Genomic DNA, 21,830 nt, shown 5'->3' on the forward strand with positions numbered 1-21,830 from the left:
TACCAAAGGTTCATAAAGTTAGGAATGTTCCACTACATTTGAGAGAGGCGGTTAAGGTGGAGCTTAAAAGGCTCTGTGACTTGGATATCATAGAGGAAATAGAATCATCTTTGTGGTTAAGTCCGGTTGTAGTCGTGCACAAACCTAACGGGAAAGTCAGATTATGTGTGGACTTGAGGGATCTAAATGACAGTGTGTGGGTTGATAGACATCCGCTACCAAATATAGGTGAGATGTTCACCAAATTGAAGGGTGCAGCGATATTCTCTACCCTTGATGTGTCTAATGCTTACCATCAGATAGCTCTGCACGAGGAAAGTAGACATCTTACTTCCTTCATTACATCCGAAGGTGCGTTTAGGTACAAGAGAATGCCTTTCGGACTAATTTCTGCATCCTCTGTATTTCAAAGATTGATGCACAAGTTATTCAAAGATATTGATAATGTGCTGTATTTCCAAGATGATATTTGAATTTTTGCTGCCAATCCCACTGAACATACGAATATCCTACATCAAGTTTTGTGCATTCTCCAAGATAATGGGTTAACTTTGACTAAAGATAAGTGTAAATTTGGTGTAAAGTCAGTTGATTATTTAGGGCATTTAATTGACAAATATGGGGTGTCACCCAAGCAAAATTTAATCAGGGCCATTGAGCAAGCTCCTGATCCACAAAACAAAGATCAGTTAAGATCCTTTTTAGGGTTAGCTGAATACTATGCGAAATTTATACCTTTGTTTGCTGACAAAACTGTGCATATGAGAAACTTAGCCACGTTCAACACTGCTTATGATTCAATAATTATGTTGGGTTGGGTGCAGTATTGATGCAGAATCAGGATGGTCATTTAGTCAACATTGGCTTTGCATCAAGACCATTGAAGGGTGCGGAATGCAAGTATTCAACACTGGAAAAAGAAACTCTTGCCTGTTGGTGGGGGATAGAATATTTTCGGAAGTATGTCTATGGTACTGTATTTAAGGTCAGATCTGATCATCGTCCGTTGGTAGATCTTTTTACAACAAAAGGTTGTGGTAGAGCCACTTCAAGGATCGCCAGATGGCAATACAAATTACAAGATTTTCATTTTCATGTTGAATATATTCCAGGTGTGAGATATTTTGGCAGATTGTCTGTCAAGGTTGCCAGTTGTGGACGACAATGTTGTAGAAGAAGATAGTGATCTTGAGAAGGTGATTTCCATTTGTGAGGTGTCTAATGGTTGTATTCAAGAAAAGGAATGGAAATGTGCATGTGACAAGGATGTCATACTTGGGGAAGTTATTAAGTATGTCAAATCTGTGTGGCCAAAGAAGGCTGAGGTGTCGGAATTGGTGCGTCCATTTTGGCAAGTTTCTCATGAGTTGTCTCTAAAGGAGGATATTTTAATGAGGGGTCTACAGCTGGTGGTCCCGGTTGAGTTACAACAAACAATTTTAGATATGGCTCATGAAGGTCATCCAGGCATGACCAGCATGAAACGCAGAATTAGGAGTGAATTCTGGTGGCCAGCCATGGACAAAGCTATTGACCGCAAGGTCAGGGATTGTATAGAATGTGGTGTAAGTGATAAATCACAAAAAGGTTTTACATATGATCATCTACCAGTGTCCAGGCCATCTAGAGTTTGGCAATGTGTTTCTTTGGATATTGCTGGTCCTATTTGTCTTGGTCAGAATCTGGTGTATGCAATTGTACTCATTGATCAATTATCTCAATGGCCAGAAATTAAAATTGTGCCTCATGTGACTTCTAGTGTGGTTATCAAATTTTTGAATGAGGTATTTGAGAGGGAGAGTTTTCCTGAATCCCTTGTGACGGATAATGGGGTACAGTTGATTTCTATTGAAATGAAAAGTTTCCTAGAAAGACATGGGATTAGTCACAAACGTGCTTCTGTATATTATCCTCAGAGTAATGGGATTGTTGAGAGGTGGATTAAAGTTTTTAAGGAAGGGTTACAATTGGCAATTTCTAATGGGAAAAATTGTAGTCAGGCTATTAGTGAAATCTTGTGGAGTTACAGGAATACTCCTAGGAGCACTGGTGATCTTTCTCCTTTTGAGAAGATGAGGGGGAGGAAGTGTATATCTAACTTGAGCCAAGGGTGGATGAGAGATATAGGTACCTGCAAGGATGACAGGGATGGGTTGGATAAAAGTGGTTTGGATAAAGATGTTATTTCTCCAGTTAGAGTCAATGACTGGGTTCGTGTGAAGAAAGGGAGATTGGTTAAAGCTGGTGAATCGCGTTATTCTCATCCATTAAGAGTAGTTCGGGTTGGTCGTCAGGTGGTTGAATTATCTGATGGAAATGTTTGGAGTTTATCCAAGGTGGTTAAAGTACCACTATTTTTGTGGCCTGATAAAGAGGCATCTCGCTCAGCTGATATATTGTTACCCAAAATGTCTAACAACAAAACTAATTGGAGAAAGTTTGTTTCTCCAAAAGTCAGTAGTTTGGTTAAGGGCCATGTGCACAGATCACGACAAATGCCTGTTAGGTATAAAGATTATTATGTAAGTAAGTGATACTTATTTTGATTTGGATGTGATAATTGATTTATGTTAATTTTGGTGCAATGTAAATGATGATCAAATTGTTTGCATAAAGGTTATGTAGTAATGTGCATGTATTTAAAAATGTTTTTGTTTTAATTTTGTTTTTGTATTTCTAAAGGAGGGAAATGTGTGGTGTCTTGCTGAATCTAGAATCTGGAACACCGTGTGTGTGCCAGATTCTAGAGGAGACGGTTAGACCCTGGTTTACCGATATGTCTGATTTCAATGAAGCTCAACTATAATAAAGCTTTGTACTTCAAATAAGGCGTGCTGAGAGTCATCTTTATTACACAAGGCTCCTTTAAAAGTAGCGCCGAGCTGCAGCACGGTCTTTTCCTCGCCGCTCTGCTTCTGAAGCCAGCTGCTCGCCGTACCCACGTGCCAAAGGCTTTCGAAGCCTCTATTCTTTTTCTCCACCCACCATTCCCTGAGGCAACGAGGTTTAGGAAGTATTTGTCGAGGTGTTTGTTTAGCGGTTTTCTTTCCAGGTTGAATTTTGTAATCTTCTTTTTCAGTTACTGTAGGTTGTGTCAAATAATGTCATATGTGTATGTTTATTTTACAGGTCAACGTCATTTATGCTTGTCTTATGTTATGTCTGAGTATCCTTGGTCTGCGGTAAGGTCATGATTGCTAGGTCCATTTTTGCATCTCTTATTAGGCATCCCATTATTTAAGGGGGACGCTTGGGGGAGGGGGATAGTGGTCTCTCATCACACTCCAGGGGGCGCTTACGGCCTGTAGGCTGAAGAGTGCTGGGGTAGGAAATTACGCTTCCAGAAGCCCCTTGGGCCAGCCCCTGCGCAAGGGCGCCAAGGTGACATAACATAAGTCCCTGGGAGGTAGGATTGGAGGGCGTAGTGGGTGCCTGCGGAAAGGAATCTGATGGGCAAACGGGCCTCCTGTGCAAGGTCACTCCGTTAAAGGGGGACCTGGCAAGTAGTTGGGAACAGTCATGACCTTGCACGTAGGCTCATCCGGGATTTGCAGAAAACAAATTTTACATATTCCAGTTTTACATTAGGTATGGCTATGTATTAGACTCATGTTACGTTTCGCCATAAAAGATGTGTAAATATGTGTATTTGAAATGTTATTGAATATGTTTGCTGCGTATTAAAATTGTCAAGAATTTTAATTATAATTTAATAATTTTAATAAAATGCGTCCAGGGTTATCCGACCCCTAATCCAAGTTCTGTGTTTGGATGATTTATTATCAGTGCCTTGGGGGGAAATGGGGGGGTGGGGGTGTTGGAAGCAGCCATCCCGAGATCCCTGCCTGGAGGGGAGTCTTGGGTCAACAAATCAACCAATGTGAGGGGACTCGGCAATACCTGGCCATATTCCCAGTATGCAGGCTTCCTGCCTTTCACATGGCTTTTGGATATAGTAAAAGTTAAGTTGTTAATTATAACCTCTTCATGCATGCATCTAGCGTTTTATAAGCGCTCCTAAATGTATATGGGAACTGAGGCAAATTAAAGTAAGCCAGTTAGCCCTGGATCACACAGTGTTGTGGCGTGGAGGCGTCGGGGTCACAACCATAACTCTCGGAAGGGGAGTCAGCAGTTTTACCACAGAGACCCATCTCGCAAAGCAGTCTCCCCCTCCATTATCTCATTCCCTAAAGACCACTGGCTCCTTACAGAGCTGTGTAGTACTATTTAAGAAACTGTATATAAAGAAATAAAATGTGTTTCTTAGGTGCTAGATAATGCTGCTGAAAAAAGATACCACAGCCCAATATCCGCTCCTGGGGGTCAAATACCACTTTTCTATGCTCACGAATAGTAGCCACATTTACATCTATTTGTGCAAACCACTCAGTACCACTCCATACCACACAATGCAACTCCACTCCACCGCACAAAATGCCACACAATCCCACCCCTCTCTACACCACTGCAATGCTTGATAAAATAAGTTCTGATTCAAATCTGTCGATTGAAGTTGGAGTACATCTTGCAGGGTTGATGTCACTATGATGGAGAGCTGTGTGGTGGAATAGTGTTCCTATGATGCACTGCTCTGTTTCCTTCGGGTGCAGTGTAGTGGTTTGGGTTAGAGTCCCTAAGAGGCAGTATGTCAGTGTCCGTGCTGTGAAGTGCAGTGGGCTGGGGTGATTTTTACGGTATATTAAAGTGTGATGAGCTGGATTCTTTCGAAAACGATATTAAAAACGAAGTCAATTATTGGGGCTCGGGTGCAGACTCCATATAGAAGTCATTACACTGTATCATTAGAAGCTCCCGAGTACATATTGAAGCAGCACTCTTGTTTCGAAGTCATAGATGAACACCAGCCACAGCAAATATCTCTTGCAACCGTTCTCTTTCTTTATGTTGGCAGACAGAACACATGTTTTTTTTAGCTGAACCTTAAAGACTACTGTTTGAATAGAGGCCTTCTTTTTTATTTGTGATAAATCCAATACTTGAGCCATTTATAATACGCAATTTAGCTGATAATGGTGTCATTTTGATGAACAAGAGTTTTAATATCTGGAACTGTAATTTATATCTATTTTGCTATACTGCCACTCCTTTCCCAAGCCGATTGCACTTCAGTCTGCGACACAGTCAAGTAAATCCTAAAAATGTGCTTCCTATTTAAAATATATTTAATGTTCAGCAAGATTTGCTCGAACTATTGTACTGCTCCGAAGAACAAACCTTTCTAAAATATACTTGTTAGCACAGTATCACCAACCCCGTTCCGTTTATCTATGGAAAATAATTGTTTAGGAATTTTATATATTTTTAAGGAGCACTAAGCATGCCTTTTTATAGAAGGTGTAACATTTTATCACAGAAGTTGTATAATGCATGTGATTTGTACTAAAATACATTTAGGTTCAGTTATAGATATCACTGATCAACTTGTTCGTTACAGCTGAACCTATTATTTGGGCGAAGATCCTCTTTTTACACAAATCTGATATCTTTTCTCTTGTTCAGTTTGTCTTTTACAGTGTTTGATATGTCTGGTCAAGGCAGATACAGAAGTCTTTGGGAACACTACTACAAGTAAGCATTTTGGTTATATGTTTGAAATTTCTTTGTGCAGATGTTGTAATGTACGTGTCAAGTACAGTTTACATAAATAAGCCTCACAGTAAAATGGTGGTCCATGAAACAAGACAGTTAAAGGCTAAAGCCTAGTATAAATGATTGTTTTCATGCCAATTGTCTTTAATAAATAAAAAAAAATGCAAAATACATTTTCAACACTTTCATTACTTCTTGAGAATGCATTGGAAAAGAGGGTTGGTCACATTAGACCTTGCGATCAAAGCGTTTTTTGGTTATTTACTTCTGTATACATTGTCACTTTTACTAGCAAACATGCTGCTCATTCATACAGACATTGTAGACTCTAAAACATTATTTTTGTCCATTTGGTTAAGAAAGCATGTGTCTAAGTAGTCACCAGACTTGGGAATGCTATATTGCCATTTTGCTGCAAACAACCTTTAAAGTTTCGCAAGAAAATATCCACAGAATTTCTTTACTTGAGAATTAGTTTTAACCAGGATCAAAAATGGTGATGGCAGCACTGTTTACCTCAGTCTCACCTTTTCTCTGTTTCCACCCTCTATTCTATTAGCTTCATATCAGAACTTTCTACTTTCTATAGGCAACAGGCTTGTTCTCACAAGATATAAGAGGGCCTTGTAGTGAACAAACATGACCCACAACTATCTCCAGATTCGAGGCGAAATGTACCAGGACAGCCCATTTACCTTGTTGCCCCTAATGCTCCATCTCGCCTCTCACCATGCAGTTCATTGCCTCTTGAGAGCTTCCTGCTCTCTCCTCCTATCCTTAACCAGGAGACCGAAGCAAGCAGAGAAAGAGATAGAAAATTAGTGCTGAGAGGCGAGGAAAGCACACGTGGTATAAGTGCTCTCATCTCCCAGCAGGGGCGACTTCTGGAATGCCCCTGGTACACAAATAGCAACAAAAGGTTTAATACATCAGGAGCCTTCAAACACTTTTCAAGGAGATATCGAGGTGGGCCAATCGTTCCAATAATCCATGCTGCAATAACTAAGTTAATATAAATAACAGATGGTCCTAGACTCATTTAGCGCGCATCAAGTCAATGAGGTTCAGAATTCAAATACAATTTCATGCATGAAGGAATCAGCCCATGTTAATTAATAGATGACAAAATAACATTATCAAATATGCACCTGGAAAAGGAAAAGACGCTAACTTTTTTTCTTTAGGGTTCTTCGTAATTTTATTCATAAATGAATAGAAAAGGTAAAGATAATACCAAGTGTATATCAATCAAGAGGTTGCTGAAAAGAAAGGGGTGTGAAAGAGTAGTGCTTGTTTGTGCAGTAGATGGGAAACGGAAAAGGACTACAAAGTGAGGATAAATTGATGGTAGTTATTGCAATAAGTTTTACAATCCACGTACAACATACACCAGTGAGTTAAGGCCTGTCCACAATACATCCGTAGGTCATCTTTTTTTACATTTTTTTCGAGGTTTTCTGAGAAATATCATCTGTTTGTTGGGCGGGAGTAGTGGTAGAATATGGTACAGGCCCGCAATTGGGGGATGAATGTCGACGTTTCGACCCGACTTATCGCGTAGAGGGTAATTTTAAACCTCCACGAGCGGGACATCTTCAGGACAAGGGAAGTGTGGGATGCAACCTAGAAGGATAAAAGAAGTATAGTAAGAGAAATCAAAAAATCTTGCGTCCTAGGGGTACCTAAACTACTAACCTAATTCAGGCGCCTATCATTGGCAGGCCTGATCTCAGATCTCTGGGACAAATGGTCTGTGAAGAAATGGAGGTGCATATTAGATTACCAATTCCGAGTGAGATAAACGATTGAAAATGAGAGCACACTCAAAGCCACTTACCCGCATGCTAATGCGGTGTAGCATATAGCAGAACTACAAATCCGCTGCAATGGGTATCTAAAACCCACCCAAATCCAATCTAGCCACAGCCCTGATGCTAGGTTTAAGGCGCATCTATGCGAAGCCGCTGGACATTCCTTTAATAGGGTAACCAACCACCCTGTTGAATCTATAAAGTGAACAAGATATTGCGTACATCTGTCCCGCAGTACTGATTCAACTGCAGGACGGTGAAACGAGACACAACTGTGGCCTCCAGGGGAAATACCGTGGGAATGCGATTCCATCACCCCGGCGATTCAAGCTCCTCACCTGTCAAATTTCGGCAGGAGAATTGCCGACGCATAGAGCGTCCGTGTTTAAAGGATGTCAGAAAACATGCACGTCGCAATCAGAGCACCGCGCATCGTCGTGAAACGCTCGGTCCCGGGCCTAAGAGTTTGAGAGTCTGGGGGAGTGTATTAGAAAACAGAGTGACACTATGTTTATATCTAAATATTGGAGTTAATTGGATTCTCGGAATGCGCTCTATACCTGGTTAACAAACCAGCGTAATGCCTGATAAATAGGTAGGAACACAGAATGAATACATGCCCGAAAGACATTAACATAAAGTTAATACTATACCATATTGCCAGCGTATAAATTCAAAACTAACCAGGTTGGATCCAAAACATATATGATTACAATATACACCAACCACGCAATAATATAACGTGATTACGTTATTACAAACATGACAGCAATCAAACAGCTATAATCGCCAAATGACAGATACAGTGTATGATATAGTTGATGTGAAGGTTAGGGACTGTACTTGGGATATGCCACAAATATGTTATATACATACATAAGAAAAGAAGCAGCTATGGTAGCCAAAAACGGGTACAGTGTAAGATACAACAAAGGTGAGGTTAAAAAGCTGTACGCGGAAATTGAATAAACACATGATAAAGTGAAAATGGAAGTACAAACTGGTGTAAGGAATACGTCAGATACAGCACCATTGGCAAATCCTCAGCCGTTGTTTAATGTTGCTACCTGTCTGGCAATTTCCTCATACTCATTTAGTCCTTTCAGGACAGTATCAAAAGTATGTATCCATGGCCTAGCGCGCTGCGATGGCGGACGTCAGTTAGGCGAGCTCCGTCCAGCCCGTCAACTATCCTACATTATCCTGGCCCCCCCGACGATCTATCGGTCCTGAAGGGGCTACTTGGGTGCTGTCCCCCCCAGGCGGACACTAGAGGGTGTTCTGGGACACCCTCGCGCAGGATCGGCGGCGGAGTTGCGCGCGGGCCGGGGCCTAGAGGTGCCAAAAATCCGGGGAGTTGAGTGCGGAGTCCCGGCGACCGCTGAGGGGTGCGAGTTGCGTTGTGCCGGGCCCCGAGAGGAGACGCTCGTATGCGGCCGGCCAGCAGGAGGTGAGGGCAGCGCCGAAGTTTGGGAACCTGCCGGCCCCGGGAGAAATATCGGAGGGGCGATCCTACAGCCAGGAACTGGACAGTGAGTGGCCGGCGTCTGGAGGAGGTGGCGGCGGGGGCAGGAGGAACTAGGCCCCTAACCCTGTGAGGACACTGTCGGCTGGCGGTGGGTGGGCATTGGAGGACACGACCCTTGAGAGGCTGTGGAGGTCCTCTTTCCCCCCCCCCTGCTCTCTCCCCATCGGCCTAATACGGGGCGAGGTAGCGAGGTGGCCCCCGGTGGAGATGTCGTCGGCCCCCATGGAGTCGTGGGCCTTTGTGGTTGTGACGGGCGGAGACTCGACCCCCACCTGTGGTTAAGAGACTATATCTGCGAGGACTGGGCCATACTGCGGACCGGGTGCGGCGGCCCCCTTCAGGAATTGAGTGGGGACCTGATCGGGGCTGCAATAGCTGACACGGCGGCCAGGCCGGGCCGCGTAGGGGGGGTGAGGAGAGAGGGGGTGCGCGGACTGTGGCAGTCGGGGGGGGGGGGGCAACCCCTTGCCAGAGGAGTAGAGTGGGATCACCGTGGTGGCCCCCGACTCACGTGAGGCTGCAACGGGAGATTGGTGACTTACACAGACGGGAGAGATCGGCGGCACTGCCGGGCCGTGCGGCGGGCGGCCGCGAACCTCACCCTTTGGCCTCGTGGTCCTTTGCTGTGGGGGCTGTCCGGGCTGAGGCGTCCGGACGATAGGTGGTAGCTGAGCTCCGCAAAGCCACTCAGCCGTGGGCTGGCCCGGACCATACTTGGGAACTTTGGCTTGTGAGAAGCCCTGGAGGATCGGACCCCTAGAGGGGTTACATTGAGCCCTGCCGTATTTGGTCCTGCTGGGAGCCCCCGGAGAAGGCAATGACGAGGGACAAGGGCGGTGGGACCGCCAAGCATGGCCCCATAGATAAATTCACTGGTCTGGGAGCGGCGGCGGGTGCCACCGGGGGGCCGCCGGAGTCTGATACCGACAATGCGGCCCTCATGGCGGCCATCACCCAATCCAGGGACATGCTTGATGCCAAGATAGGGGCGGTTGGGGCGGACGTTACGCTGCTGCGCCAAGATCTGCGCAATGCGGTGTCCTGCATCACAGAAGCTGAGACCTGGATTTCTGGAGTGGAAGACGATGTTACCACACTGAAGCAAAAAATGGCGAACATGGAAAAGACCCAACGGGGATTGGCGCTTCGGGTGGAGGATGCAGAAGGGCGGGCCCGACGGAATAATCTGAGATTCGTTGGTTTTCCGGAGGGCTGTGAAGCAGGCAACATGGAACGTTTCCTCACGCAGTGGTTGGAAAGCTGGCTCCCGCCGGACGCTATGTCACGCTGCTTTGTGGTGGAGCAAGCACACAGGGCGCTGTTGCAGAAGCCACCGCCGGGGGCTCGCCCGCGGCCGGTAATAGCGAAATTTCTGAACTATCTGGACCGCAATGCTGTCTTGAAGCAAGCCCGGGCTAAGGAACCGCTGCTATATGAGAATGTGCGCATCTTAATATTTCCCGACTATATCCGACTGGTACAGCAACAGCGCCAATCCTTCATGGCGGCGAAGGCCCGACTGAGAGACCTTAAGCTCCCGTATGCCCTCTTATTTCCGGCTCGTCTGTGGGTGGTATACCAATCCCGCACACACTTCTTCGACACCCCGGAGGAGGTATTTCGGTGGACTGACGAAACGGTGAGAGTGAGGGTGCCCACGCCGCCCGGTAGGGTTCGGACTCCTCCTCCGGAGAGGGGGCCCGGAAAGGTCAGAGGGAGCAGCAACGGAAGGGTGGCAGAAGATCGAGATCCAGGAGGCGCTCAGTGTCTGGTGGGGCCACCTCTGCGAGGGGTCCGGAGCATGGACATTGATCTTGTGGTCCATTGACACTTGGGGCTGATCTAGTGCGGGGGTGGTGTCCTCTGCTCAAATCTATTTACCTTATTTTGTTTTAGCGATGTTATTGTCGGGGGAGTACAAGGGTGGGCTGGTTCTTTGCCGGGCTTGCACCGGTTGAGATTCTGCCCGAGGAACATGGGCTGTAAGTTGGGGAGCCATTGGACGGGGCTGCGACAGATGCTTCAGTGTTATTGAGGTATGGGGTGGGGGGTATGTTGGGTGGGAGTTGTATTATGTTCTGCGTCGCACTTCCATTGTGGGTTCTTAACATTGTCCATATGTACAGCCGTAGTCCCCTGTTGGTGAGGTGGGTGGGGTCCATTTCCTATGGCTAGCACGTCGATAAGAGGTCAGGGGATCCCAGACACTTTCCGTGTTATAAGTTGGAACGTGAGAGGGGCCTTGGACAAACTTAAGCGGGGAGCAATATTGCATCAGGCCAAGAGGGCTCGGGCGGATATACTTGTGGGGTGGCGATTTCGGTTCATCGTAGAATCCCATATATACATGCGCAGCAGTGTATTGACCCTCAAGGCCGGTATCTGTTTATCCGGGGCACGATTGGGGAGGCCCCTCTGGTGTTGGGTTGTGTGTATGCCCCCCCTTCCCCCCTGCAGTGGTCTTTAGTTGAGAAGATACTGGCCCTTTAGGCGGATATGCCGGACGTGCTCTCGGTAATTGGTGGGGGCTGGAACGATGTTATGGATTTGGCCAGGGATAGGAGTTGGGGGGAGGATGGTCCGAGGAGGGGAGGTCCCACGAAACTAAGTTCCCTAGTGGCTAGTCTGGACTGGATTGATGTTTGGCGGCGGGCTCACGGAAATGAGCGGGGGTACACATACCTTTCAGCGGTTCACAACACCTTTTCCAGGCTGGACTACATATTCATTCCCCGGGCAAGGGCTGATAGAGTGGTTTTGGCAGAGATCCTGCCCTGTGGCCTCTCCGATCACTCCCCGGTGTCCCTCGAATTGTCTATGGGCCGGGGGCGACAGCCTTTTTGGTGGCGCCTCTCGCCATGGCACTTGCAGAATGCTGACTATAGTACGCACATGAGGGAGGCCATTGCTCAATACTTCACCTCAAACGAGGGGTCGGTGTCCAGTGTTGGGTCCTTGTGGGAAGCCATGAAGCCCGTGCTACGAGGGGTGGATATATCTTGGTGCTCAGCGGCACGTCGTAGGCGCAGAGAGGAGTTGACACGGGCGGAGGCCTCCGTTGAGGCACTCGAACGCCAGGTCCGGGAGGAAGGGGGAGGGCAGCTGGTGAGGCAATTGCTCCAGGCCCAACAGTCCTGTGCAGCTATTCTAATGGACGAAGCCCGTCAGACATGGCCGGCGACGCATAGCAGAGTATATCAGTGGTGGGGGGACAAGTCCGGAAAGATGATTCTCAGGCTTTGCCAGGGCGTCTTCCACGCTCCGGCCCTCCCGGGCCTATTGGATGACGTAGGGGTACCGATTACGGATCCACTACTTATAGCCGACAGTTTTGCCGCCTATTATGCAGACCTCTATTCCACTCGGGAATGCCTATCAGCGGCCACCGTAGATACATTTTTAGCGGGTCTGCCGCCTAAAGCGGTGTCTAATGATGTGCGAAACCGCTTGGAACTTCCATTAACGGAGGAGGAGCTCGGCACGGCCTTGGGAGAGCTAAACTCTGGGAAAGCGCCGGGGCCTAATGGGTTCCCGAGTGAATTCTTCAACCGCTATAATGTGCAACTGGCCCCATATTATCGGGCGGTGGTGGAGGAGGCCAGAGAGAAGGGTATGCTTCCCCTAGATTGGAGGCACGCAGAGGTGGTAGTGTTTCTTAAACCAGGTCGGCCCCCGGATCAACGGGCCTCGTACCGCCCCATCTCCCTCCTCAACGCGGAGGCTAAGATCCTGGCAAAGGCATTGGCTAATCGCCTTCTGCCACGCATATCGGCTCTTATACACCCTGATCAGGCTGGGTTCATGCCCAGGAGAGCCACCAGACACAACATACGGCGGGCACAAGTAGCGGTGGCGGCGGTTCGACAAACAGGGAAACAGGCGGCGCTCCTGTTAGCAGATATGGACAGGGCGTTCGATTCTCTAAGCTGGGTATTCCTATTTGCATTACTGCGTAGACTTAACCTGGGCCCGCGCTTCCTTTCCTATCTTATGCTCCTATACACGGACTTGACAGCGACGGTTCGGGTGGCGGGGGCGGCATCTGCTATTTTTCCGATTCAGCGGGTTACACGGCAGGGATGCCCCCTGTCCCCGTACCTGTTTGCGTTAGCTATGGAGCCATTGGCGGCGTGGGTACGGGTGGATGCACAGGTCCGAGGTTTTGAGTGGTCCCCGGAGGTATCTGACAGAATCGCACTATATGCGGACGACGTCCTTTTTTTCATGACGGAACTGGACACGTCGGGGCCGCGGCTCCGACGGATCCTGCAGATATTTGGGGAGACGTCGGGACTCTTTATGAATCGTAGCAAATCTACACTATGGGTTCTAGGGGTCCACTCGAGGCCCGGCACGTGGGCGAGTACTATTCAATTGGCGGTTGGAGGGTTGAAATACTTGGGTGTGTTCCTCTCCGAAATACAGGCTATCTCGTGGGAGCGTAATGTGGCACCAGTGTGGGAGAGGGTCCGCACAGATCTCAAGACCTGGTCGCGTATGCCCCTGACACTGTTTGGCAGGTCTGCAATATTCAAGATGGTAGCGCTGCCTAGGCTACTCTATCAGTTGCAAAATTACCCGTATCCGATCCCACCTCGATGGTTCCGACTGGTGAATTCTGTATTGGGGCAGTTTCTGTGGGAGGGTGGTAGCGTACGTGTGGCCCTTAGAACATGCTTTTTATCCTCTTATTGCGGAGGAATCGCGTCCTGAGATATCCAGTCTTATTATCAGGCCTCGCATTTCCTGGTTCTTAATGATTGGTGGGATCCAGCGTTTGCCTTGGAGCGGTTGCTTATGGGGTCTCATGCATTACACACGATTCTATACTCTGCGCCTTTGTGCGGCACTATGCCGTCGATTACGCGTGTGGTTTTCCTGATATGGAGACAAGCGCTGCGTCGTATGGGTTGGTGGAATGTTTTGACGGAGGAGACCCCTCTCTGGAACAATGGGCGCTTCCCGGACCTGGTGGCTCTACGGGGCTTCCGCGGCTGGGACGATATTGGCATCTCGACTTTGGGGGACGTTATGAATGGCACGGCGCTTAAGTCATTCCAGGACCTACAGAGGGAATTTTCTATGCCCCAATCACAGTTCTATAGATCTCTCCAGTTTCGGCATGCACTGTCCCCTAGCCTGGAGGGTCTGACATCCCTCCCCGAGTTCAGTCCTTTGGAAGCGAGACTCTTCTTGGGGGAGTTAAAGACCAAGAAGATTTCCAGGATTTACCAGGCCCTCGTTATCCATTGTTCTACGAAGCTTCAGAAGCTGCGGGGAGATTGGGAGACAGATGTTGGTGCGTTGGATGAGGAGGACTGGCGGGAAGCCCTGGCGGCCCCTAGAGAAGCGACTATAGCAATGCGCCTGCGCCTTATACAATTCAAATATCTGCATAGGGTCTATTTCACTCGGGCCAGGCTGTATCGGGCGGGCATGATTGCTGCTCCGGATTGCCTTAGATGTGGCCGGGAAGAAGGCACATTTATACACACCACTTGGCATTGCCTCTCCTTAGACCGATTTTGGAGGGGGGTGTTCGCCTGCCTGTCGGAGGTTCTGTGTTGGGAACTCCTGCGAACGCCACGACTGACAATGCTACACGTCATGGAGGGTATTGGGGGCAATCTTTATAAGCGACATCTTTTGCGACTGGGCCTTACATTAGCAAAGCGTGATATAGCCAGGGCATGGAAGGAGCCTCGGGCCCCCTCGGTGACTGCATGGAAAAACGGACTAGATTTCTGTCTGGGTCTGGAACAGCCCATATTTGTAGCCAGGAAATGCCCACGCAAGCATTATAAAATATGGAAGCGATGGGCAGATTACAGGGGATGTGGTTGGAGCGGCCGGTGGAGGTGGAGGATCGCCCCAGGGGATAATTCACGAGGCCGGTCAAGTTGGGGGAGTGCCAGATAGGGGGGGAATAAGGGGGGTCATGTTTTATTGTGCTACGGCTGGGTTGCAGGATATTACAACGGAGGTTGGGACCATTTGGATATGGTGTGACGCAAGGGAAAGGGTGGGGGGCGTTGGGGGGGGGGGTTTGCAGTATTTTATTGTGTCTTTTTATTATATTGTCGGATGGCATACATAAAAGTGGTTTGCTTCTGTAACATGATGCTCTATGACTATGTAGACGACTCTGATATGCAGAGTGCTGTGATATTTATGCAATTGACAAATAAAATATGTTTAAAAAAAAAAAAACTATGTATCCATTTGCATTCTCTAACACTCAGGGTGTTGGTGAATTCCCCCCCCCCCCCCCCCCGGGATTTGTTCTAACCTTCTCAATGACCCACCACTTCAGACTCTCAGCTGGATGTCCGAAAGCGGTGAAGTGCTCAATAAGGGGTGCACCCTAGACTTTGCATTGCATTCTACTGCAGTGTTGCAGTATACAAATCTTCACTTTCTGTGTAGGCTGTCCAATGCATAGGAAATCGCATGGACATGATACTGCATAGCCCTAACAGTGTTTGAAGCAAACTTCGAAGATGTTTGTTGATTCAAACACTCGACTGACAGGCAGTACTCTTGTTACTCACCTACACAGGGCTCCTGTAGTAGAACTGATGACATTCTGACCACGCAGGACAGCCTGCTGACCATGGGCATGACAAACTACTTGCCCAGGTTGCTTTCCGACCCTATTGGTGTTTACGCTGATCTGGACACAAACTAGGCTCAAAATACCACTGTGGAGTCTCAGATTTGAGACTCTGGTAGACCGCCTCTTTGTGTCTCATGTAAGAACTTTACAAAACTGTTTTTTTTTTACATAACCTTGCATCCGTATAGAGCAGATCATTGGAATAGGAGGCTTATAATTTAGTCCTGCGACGGAAATTTGTTTCACAGATTGCAGGGGCCAAAATAACTCTGGAATGTGTGCTCTGCGATATGTAAGGTGAATTTGAGAAATTAGTTTGAAGTGTTTTCACATCCTGACAAAATGCCACAACTGTTAAAATGAAGAAACGGTTGTCTGACCCCTGGGATAGATTTGAAAATTTACCTCTACCCAACCCTGACAGAGACTATCTAGAGGAGAGGCTAAATTGGGCCAGGTATTGCCAATGGTTACTAAAGCAGGAAGAGCCCCATACCCATGTACTACGATTGCAACAAGAAGGTACAGCTGATGTTATTAGGGAAGAGATTAATGTTAAATGCAGGACTTACTTATCGATAGAATACACACAAACGAGAAAGACCCCACTTGAAAATAAGAGAGAGTACTTAATGCTCTCCAACAATCTATGTCGGATGTTCTGCTGACCACTGAAGAACTTATGGAAGCCATAGGCGGAATGCAGAAACAAAAATCCCAGAGGCCAGACAGTTTGCCGACTGATCAGTTTCAGCTGATGCCCAATTTAGTAGTCAAAAAGCTTTTCCAGGATTTCAATGACACACAAGAGGTGGGCCTATAACCTCCATCGATGCAACAAGTCCTGATCATCCTGACTCCAAAAGAGGCCCAAGACCAGACATAAGTGACATCTTACCACCCACTTTCGATGCTTAGCACAGGTGTTAAGGTGCTTAGTAAAATGTTAGTGAACAGGGTCATAGCAGTATTTACTATATTAATATATCAAGTTCAGTCTGACTTTATCCCTAGTAGGAGCACCATGCACAACATCAAACGGTTGACCCATATCATAGACTCCATTACAAATGTCCAGGGTATTTTTGCATTGGCACTACCAGTTATTGAATGTGCTCTCGACAGAGTTTTGTTACAGTATCTGTAGACGGTGTTAGAACACATAGGCTCCTACCCTGGTTTTCTTGCATGGACATGTTGCTTTATATGTACAATCCTGGGCAAGGGCACACCCAGGTGCTTGGGTGTCAGAAGAATTCATATTAAAGAGGCGGACACATCAGGGGTGCCCTTTGTCACTTATATTATTTGTCATTGCTATGGAGCGCCTTTGTGTAGGCTGCGCGTGGCCATTGCAGAGTTAGGTATATGGGTCGGACTGACTGACTACCAATATTGTCTCTCTCCACACAGATTACACATTGGTTTATTTACAGGACTCATTACAGCCAGTACCTCTCCTTCTTGCTGACCTGGAATGGTTAGCAGGATTTCTGGGTTCAGGTCCAATTGGAATAAGTAGCATCTTTTCCTATTGGGAGACTCAGGAAGGTCCCGGTGATATCACTTCTGGGGATGGGAATACCATGGGAAGTGGAATATTTTCTTTACTCTGGAATATGGGTGACTATTGACCCAGCACAACTATATAGTCAAAACATGGCCAGGGTTTTTTTTTTTAAACTGTGTTTTATTGAGCTTTTCATGGAATGAAACGTACAAGCTACTGTACAATTGGTTACCATAAGCCAAATGATGTAGTACCCCAGGCAAAATGCAGTACAACTTATATGATAAAAACTACAAGAAGAGAAATTTTACCTGATAACCATACGGTGGATAGCAGTATGATCATAGCATGTAAGCCGGTGCAGCAATTTTTTTAGGTACAGACATAACTGTGTGTAATAAAAGCTTAACTAAACATAACAGGCGGAAGGAGATGTGTTCATGCGAGTGAGTAGCGGACCAGTGTCTTGTCTCGCTATACAAAATGTGAGAACATATCACTATGCCTAACCAACCAGAAGTCTAATCCAGAAGTTCATTACATGTTGATCCTGCCTGTGCCTCGTGTCGATAGTGGGGCATGGCGCTTAGCTAAGCGATGCTTCTTTGTGTGTCCCTATGTGATATTGGGAAACCTTAATTTGCAACAGCAAGAAGTATGATGTCAAGTTGGGGGCACTAAGGGAACTAGGGGAGCATCTCCCAATTTTGGTAGGTTTGATATCATGTGTCTTTGGTGGTAATGTGCCATCCTTGATGTGGTATTTAAACGTTTCCAGCATCTCAGAAGCCAGGGCAAAGTTCTACAGTCCCCTGGCTTCTTTGCGGCAAAGTAATGTGCTATCTGCGGCAGTCCAAAGGAGCACTGAGCGATGCCACATCTGTGCCGTTGGAGGGGCACTAGGTTTCCAGTGACAGGTTAAGCAGCACACAGATTCTATAGCCAAGTCCATGAACCGGTTCAGGGCTTTGCATTTGGTGCTACGTGTAAAGAGCCCCAAGAAGCAGACCTCCAAACAGTGTAGACCAGCAAGACCGTATATAAGGTCTAAAAGCCCAATTGGGTCAATCCAAAATGTTTCTCAACCCAGACATAACCGGAATAAGTGGTACATGTCAGCAGCTAGTTGGTGGCACTTGGACAGCATGCAGCCGGTCCAAGGAAAAAGTTTTCATTTTTGCTGGAATCGGGTATTCTCCACGCAGGACATAAAAACGACTTAAGCTTGAACCTAGTGTCCCATAGTGTGTCCCGCAGTTGTGTGTGTCACTAGCCCCTTAGCTAGCCATTTAATAAGATGCTAACTCCCGCCCATTGTGTACATAGTTTGGATGATGTCGTGGGTCGGTGGTTAGTCTGCCATTATGTACCAGTGTCACCGCAACGTGCATTGCAGAGTATTATAGGTAAGAAAGGGGCCCTGCGGTATGTCAAATTCTTCAAAGGCTACCAAGAGACCCTTTTAAAAAATCTCTTCGATGATCTCCAACCTGGTAGTGCTCCACTGTCAAAGAAGTTATATCAAAAAGTTATGTCCATCTCCTAGAAGAGGGTTAGATTTTTAAAACTTCCTAACTAGTGAGGTGTTCTATTCAGGAGGATGCACAATCGCTCACAATCTTTAATGAAGTTAATCCTGAGAAGGTTTATGGGATGTGTAGTGCTGACGATTCACATTTCTGCTGCGAGGGGCTCTATAAAGACATACAAAGTTATAATTTGGTTTTAGTCAAGTTCATCCAATACCTCGGAACAGCATCAAATTTGGCAATAAAGTTCAACGCAGAGTCTTCTGGCAAGCCATGGAACAATAGCATATTAATATTTGCAATAGGTCGCTCTTTCACGTGTCACTTTGAATCTTAATATTACTCCTCTTTTGTCCACAAACAACAAGGTCACCCGTACTCTTCAAGTAGACATTTTGTAAAACCTTGTTCTCCGAAACAGGAAACCCCATTGCTGTCAGTTCTTCTCACAACAATGCCCAATCCACCACATCAAAGTGTACTTATTTATTTCTGGGTTTTATACCTCCAACACTTAACTTTAAAGTGATACAATGCAATGCATAAATAGTTGAGGACAATTCTAAACAATGCAGTACAGATGATGCTCGGTCACTAGAATCCTGCGGGGTGGGAAGGTAACATTCTTCGTTAGAAGCTCAGGGGTTGCCTTAGGCTAAGCCTATCTTGAAAAGTCCAGTTTTTTCAGCAAATTTCCAAATCTGAGGTAGTTTGTTTCAGCTGCGAGTTCAGGATCCAGTCTTAGCACATTTGTGGGCCCATCACATCCAGTCATTGCAAATTTGTAGAAGTAAACAGATCATTTATTCTAGTATCCCCTTTAGTTTCAATCATTTTCATTGATCTTTTCAAGGTTTACGACCATGAGGCGAAAGAGTTGCCAGAACAGAAAAACTCAAACTCCCGTTGGCCCACCCATTCGATACCACCCCAGGAGAGGAAATAATTAATGTCTGTTATCAAACATGCATTCAGAGGTCGTCCACCAAGCCAGCTCTGCTATGGGAGACCAGGCCCAAGGCCTGTAGGCATTGAGTGGAGGTCAGGTCTCGCTTATCTCGGTTAATGTATCCAGGAAGGGGGGGGGGCGTGGCCATGCCAGCATCCAAGATGGCCACCTGACAGTGGAGCTCCGGCAACTACGGCCCCCTTGCAGTATGTATCGCATTATCCCCCCATCTAACACCATCCGCACAATATGGGCATGCTGCCTTTAGGGGGGAGATGCAGAACTGCCGAACTCTCCTGCTAACCTCCACTTTCCTGCTAGGTCTTGCGCAGCCAGGCACCGACTCAGAGGCCCTGCAGCAACAGGGGCCACGGGTAAGCCTGAGGCCAATACCAACGAGTCACACTGACATGGTAGACCTCTCCCCTCACTCTTTGCATGGACTGGCAGGCACATATGGAGCCTCTGCAGGCCACTGTACTCCCCTCTGGCCGCACCCGATAAATTTCCTGGTGGTTCCTGCCCACACCTCTACACTGCATCTGGGACTGCTCCTGTAATCTGCTGCCTCCAGACATCGCGGAAGACCCGGTGAGAGGCCAGTGACTTGCAAGGGGTGTGCCTCCATCTAAAGTGGTGCCGGGGATGGCAGGACCTATGCTTCCCATCGATCTCCCGCCACCGCACCTCTCAATCTCCATGCAGCTGGCACAGTGCAGCCTACACTCATCTGCGGCCTACCCGGCCCCCATTTTTGTACAACCACTGTGGCCTCCCAACAGTGCTGCGACTGGGCGCTCTGCAGCATACATCAGCTGGTGATATTCTCCTTACTCCCCCCATCTTGCTACCACAGCGACCGATGGCGCCCCGGTCCTCTGGTGCCTCCTTTTACTCTCACCACTAAGCACATTGACTTAGCGCTACAGCTCCGAAGGTCCTACATTTCACATCGCAACCTGATTGTACCGCACTCCATACCTGCCTAGGCCACAGCTGATCCTAACTGCCTTTGCTCTTAGCGGATTGCACTGGATACAAGGCCAGGGGAGCTGTGAGTTCTGTTTGTGCTGCTCTGTGTGTGATGCCCCCTGGGGCTGGGCGACATTGCCTCACATCTTGTGATGGGGCTGCAAAGTGATACCGATGGACAACACACTGGGTGACCATGCCCCACCCTCAATCAGTACGCACAGCTTCCTACTGACACAGCTCTGGCCATCTACACAGGGCAGAAAAATATTGCCTGGAGTCCTTCTGAAGTGCTGAGAGTACCCCATTGCTCAGAGTGCCTGATGGCCACCTCCATATCTCATCACTCTTGCCGTCTCAGCCTCTCCTCCCATTTCTCACCATCCTGCATTCATCTAATAATGGGGGACCCGAAACAACGTAAATTGCTCTTTGAACAGCCCAAATCTGCTCGCGCCAGGACTCCTACTCTGATACGGATGAACCTCTGGACAGGAATGCAAGCTATGAATGCACACCTGGCACCGCCACTATAATGGCTGAACTCTGTGCTGGGTTTCCCTCCATTGACGCATGATTTGATACCCTCACCAGCCGCCTTGGCTGACAAGTGCACCTTGTTGATAAATGTTTATGGCCTCAATACAGATACGCCCGATTTCTATCAGAATATATACTCGCTCATGGGATGGGTGGAAGCGGACCATATCCTTATGGATGGGGACTTCAGCATGGTACAGGACCCGCTTGAGGACTTTACCAGAACACAAGCAATCGGTAAACACCGTGCCCTGGGGATCCTTCGCGACATGGCTGACACCTATCCACTCCATGAAATCTGGCGTGCAACACTCATCCATCCCTGATTTTACTTTCTATTCCGCACCCCAGGGCGTGGGGAGGAAACTTGACTATTGGCTTCTTTCTGAAAATGTCATGCATTAGACAACTGATATCTGAAAGAGACAATTAGTTATAGATTCCTTACCTTAGAATTACCCCCAAGTGTCAGACTGGATCCGGAGAATTTTTTTGTCAGCAGTACACCTGCGTGTCGAAAGGTAGCGTTGGTCGGCTCTGTGTTCGTCATGGTCGCCGGGATGACATTGCGGTAGATACTTAGACGCCGCCCTCGCGCGCTGGAGACAGTTCTTTCTTTTTCCGCGCCGGCCAGCTCAGATCCGTGGAGAGCGGTACCTCCAGTCGCTTTTTGACTGACTTTTTGCTGACTTTTGTCAACGTTGTTTTTGAGTCTTCAACTCCTGTTGCACATCAGGGATGCCTGGTTTCAAGGCTTGTGGT

At 47.4% G+C, this 21,830-nt stretch overlaps 1 protein-coding gene across 4 annotated transcripts in view; it reads left to right on the forward strand.

Annotated features, from left to right (window-relative positions):
- Positions 1-21,830, forward strand: part of ARL6 (ARF like GTPase 6) — a 955,202-nt gene that overhangs the window by 506,376 nt on the left and 426,996 nt on the right. For all 4 annotated transcript variants that reach the window (XM_085603578.1, XM_085603577.1, XM_085603576.1 and 1 more), the window contains one exon: positions 5,524-5,592. In XM_085603578.1, coding sequence (XP_085459704.1) covers positions 5,524-5,592 — 69 coding nt within the window. The remainder of the gene's footprint in view (positions 1-5,523; positions 5,593-21,830) is intronic.

Source organism: Triturus cristatus, chromosome 1_2, assembly GCF_964204655.1.
Source record: "Triturus cristatus chromosome 1_2, aTriCri1.1, whole genome shotgun sequence".
Taxonomy (NCBI): domain Eukaryota; kingdom Metazoa; phylum Chordata; class Amphibia; order Caudata; family Salamandridae; genus Triturus; species Triturus cristatus.